The following is a 3,236-nucleotide window of genomic DNA, read 5'->3' on the forward strand; positions in this document are numbered from 1 at the left end:
ATGGCTGACACAAAAATCATATTAAATTCTATAACTTGTAAAATAGAGTGAATGCAATCACAGTTACAAGGTAGCTTATTAGTATTATATATGCCTGTTATTCTGCAAAAGTTTCATTGCTGTAGGAGAAAAGGGAAAATTTTTCTAAGGTATTAAAGGTCCCAGCAAGTAGCCTAGCTATGTGTTTGTGTGTGTTTAGCATTATTGTATCCATGAGTATAGCCTATAATTCTTGATATATATGTAAATTGTAGCTATTGCAGTGTTTTTCAACTTTCTTTATATCTGTATTTGGAAGATATCTTGAGATTTCATGAGAGCCGCAATTTTCGTTCATATTTGTACTCACATGAACTGTGTTAAGTATCTGGTTGCCTATTTTGGCATTATAGATGAAGGTTATTGTGAGGATATAGACTTTGATCCCAATTATTTTCTTCCTGGATAAAGATATCATGATTTATTACAATTTTTATAATAAATTTTAATTAATTTAATTATACTTAACAATAAAAAAATTGTAACTTCAGTATTCTTTGGAGTGCAATCATGAAATTTTGGTATGTGGTACTTAAAAGGTGTCTTTACAAGGTAATTGTTGTCTTACAAGTATTCCTTGTGAGGGAAAATTTTTCTAAGGAATAGAATTATTGTGTTCAAAATTAGCTGTAAGTTCCCCATAAAACAGCATAGCTTTGCTGTTTTCATAAATGATGTGCTCTATTGATCAAGCACTTTATCTCTCATTGTGGCAAGTTCATTGCTGTGATAGTTCTCTGATTCTATCCAAGTTTTCATGTATCTATGTATGCTACCACCCACGCAGTTGCTCAATGAACGAGAAATAGGTTTATACACAATTTATATGGACTTCCGGTTGCTTGGCTGCCCGACTGTATACTTATTGCATTTTTATTGCTGTAATTGATACCACGTGGCTTTGCGCATGCGCAGATGTAATACTCGGAATCGGTATTTGATTCCATCGATTCCAGTCTCAAAAGAATTCAGAATCGGAATCGAATGCAAATTTCTGGAATTGCCCATCACTAGTTATTAATACCACACCTTTTTGTTAATAATTTGATCACGCCTACATGTACATGTTTTTGATTGGCTATGATTGCTGCAATTATGTACAGCAATTATGTATAGCAATTATGTACACATACATAATTGCTGTAGATTATAGCTATATTATAGTAAATAATATAATGTATCTATTTTTTGAGAATAAAATTTTTTTAAATGCTATACTATTTTTGCTGAAGTCATGTTTAAATTAGTGATGTTGTTAATTATAAAAAAAGCATGGATTTTTAATGAACTTGAGGTTATTAAATGTGTGATTTTATTATTATAATAGATAAAATTTCCATCCTTAAATGACAAAAGAGAAAGTGATGGGCTCTTTGCTATGATTGATGGAGGAAAATCAAGCGATGCCTCAAGCAAAATCAAAAAGAAAATGGCTACCATAGTCTACTCTGAAATGCTGGCTAGTGAAGAGAGGCACAAAGATAAGGAGCTGCTGTACTTGGAGCATTCATTCCTTACTATGCACAGGCAAGTGTTCTATGTAATGATATATTGATAGTTTGACATACAAAATTGCACTATATACTTTTTAATAATTTTTTTCTGAAAATGCTAATAACTGTATTCAGTATCAAGCTCAGGTATTTTTTAAATGGCCATAACTTGAAAAATTTAAGTCAGGTGATTTTGGAGCCATTTTTTGAAAAAACCATGAGCTATAGCCTTGGGTATTTTTCAAAAATTGGCCATTTTTGAAAAACGACCATAGCTCAAAAAATTGAACTCAGAATCAGCTCAAACTTTCTACATAGCATAAGGACATCAATATGTATCAGAAAATGTAATAAAAATTTGTGGTGATTTTGGAGCCATTTTTTGGAAAAAACCATGGGCTATAGCCTTGGGTATTCTTCAAGAATTGGCCTTTTTCTTAAAATGACTGTGACTTGAAAATATTAAGTTGGAATCAGCTCAAACTTTCTACATAGCATAAGAACATCAATATGTATCAGAAAATGTAATAAAAATTTGGGGTGATTTTGGAGCCATTAATTTTTTCAGAAAAAACCATGGGCTATAGCCTTGGGTACTTTTCAAAAATCTGCCATTTTAAAAAATGGCCATAACTTGAAAAATTAATGTCAGAATCAGCTCAAACTTTCTACATAGCATAAGGACATCAATATGTATCAGAAAATGTTATTGAAAAAATTACACTTCTTATTTTAGAAAGGTCACATTTACAATGAATGAATGAAATGATTTCAGCAAAAAAGCAAACAGAAAAATAACAATTATAGATAATGACTAAAATACATACAACAGCAAAGCAGCAATGATTAATAACAATAATGCTAATAATCCTTAAAGTTTTTGTTGACTTGGACATTGTGCATTAGAGCCAAAAGTCCAATCAGTTGAATTACACTTATATTCATCATCAGGCCCTGTAGTGGACGACCCAGGGAGACAATTCCCTCCTTCGTTACACCAGCCACACCCATCACTTCCTATACACTTAGTACAAGACTTATGGTTCTCTCCGGAATTACATTGACCACAAGTAGCGGTACATTCCTTAGGTACAAAAGATGGCAGGGGACAATTCCAAGGATTATTGTATAAGAGGCAGCTATAGTCTTTTACGAAATCAAAAAGTTTCTCCAATCCATTGTCAATAGATGAGAGTTTATTGTAGCACAGACTAAGCTGTACTGTGTATCCAGCCAGGTCATTAAGAGTTGATGGTACTGATCCATACAGCCCATTACCGCTTACGTCCAAAATCTCCAAATGCGTCAAGTTGCCCATTGATAATGGAAGATTTCCAGATAGCTCGTTCCTTGACAAATATAAGTTTGTTAGATTCGATAGCTTTCCAATGCATTTTGGAATCGGCCCAGTGAATTGGTTATCAGATAGCTCTAAAGCTACTAAAGATTTTGGTAGCTCGCAGATGCAATCTGGTAAATTGCCAGAAAAAGAATTATTATATAGGAACAGGTTTTGGATTTTTCTGAGCCTACAGAGAGAACTCGGAAAATTTCCTTTTAATTGTCCATTCACGACTAGCAAATTCTCAATTTTGGTCCAACTGTTTCCTATGTAGTCTGGGAATTCTCCATGAACAGCATCAATCTCAACGTTTGTCAAACTCTTAAGTCCAGACCAAGAAGCCGGAAAAGTTGGCTGGTTGA

General features: G+C 33.3%; 1 protein-coding gene across 1 annotated transcript; it reads right to left on the reverse strand.

Annotated features, from left to right (window-relative positions):
* Positions 1 to 2,238: 2,238 nt before the first annotated feature.
* On the reverse strand, positions 2,239 to 3,231 carry LOC109591012 (LRR receptor-like serine/threonine-protein kinase GSO1; the record flags this gene model as incomplete). The annotated part of the gene is made up of 1 exon (XM_020006828.1): positions 2,239 to 3,231. A coding segment is annotated over one exon (828 nt), but the record flags the coding sequence as incomplete, so codon positions are not given.
* Between the last annotated feature and the right edge of the window lie 5 nt (positions 3,232 to 3,236).

This window comes from Amphimedon queenslandica, unplaced genomic scaffold (genome assembly GCF_000090795.2).
Source record: "Amphimedon queenslandica unplaced genomic scaffold, v1.1 AMPQUscaffold_9132_Cont18922, whole genome shotgun sequence".
NCBI lineage: Eukaryota > Metazoa > Porifera > Demospongiae > Haplosclerida > Niphatidae > Amphimedon > Amphimedon queenslandica.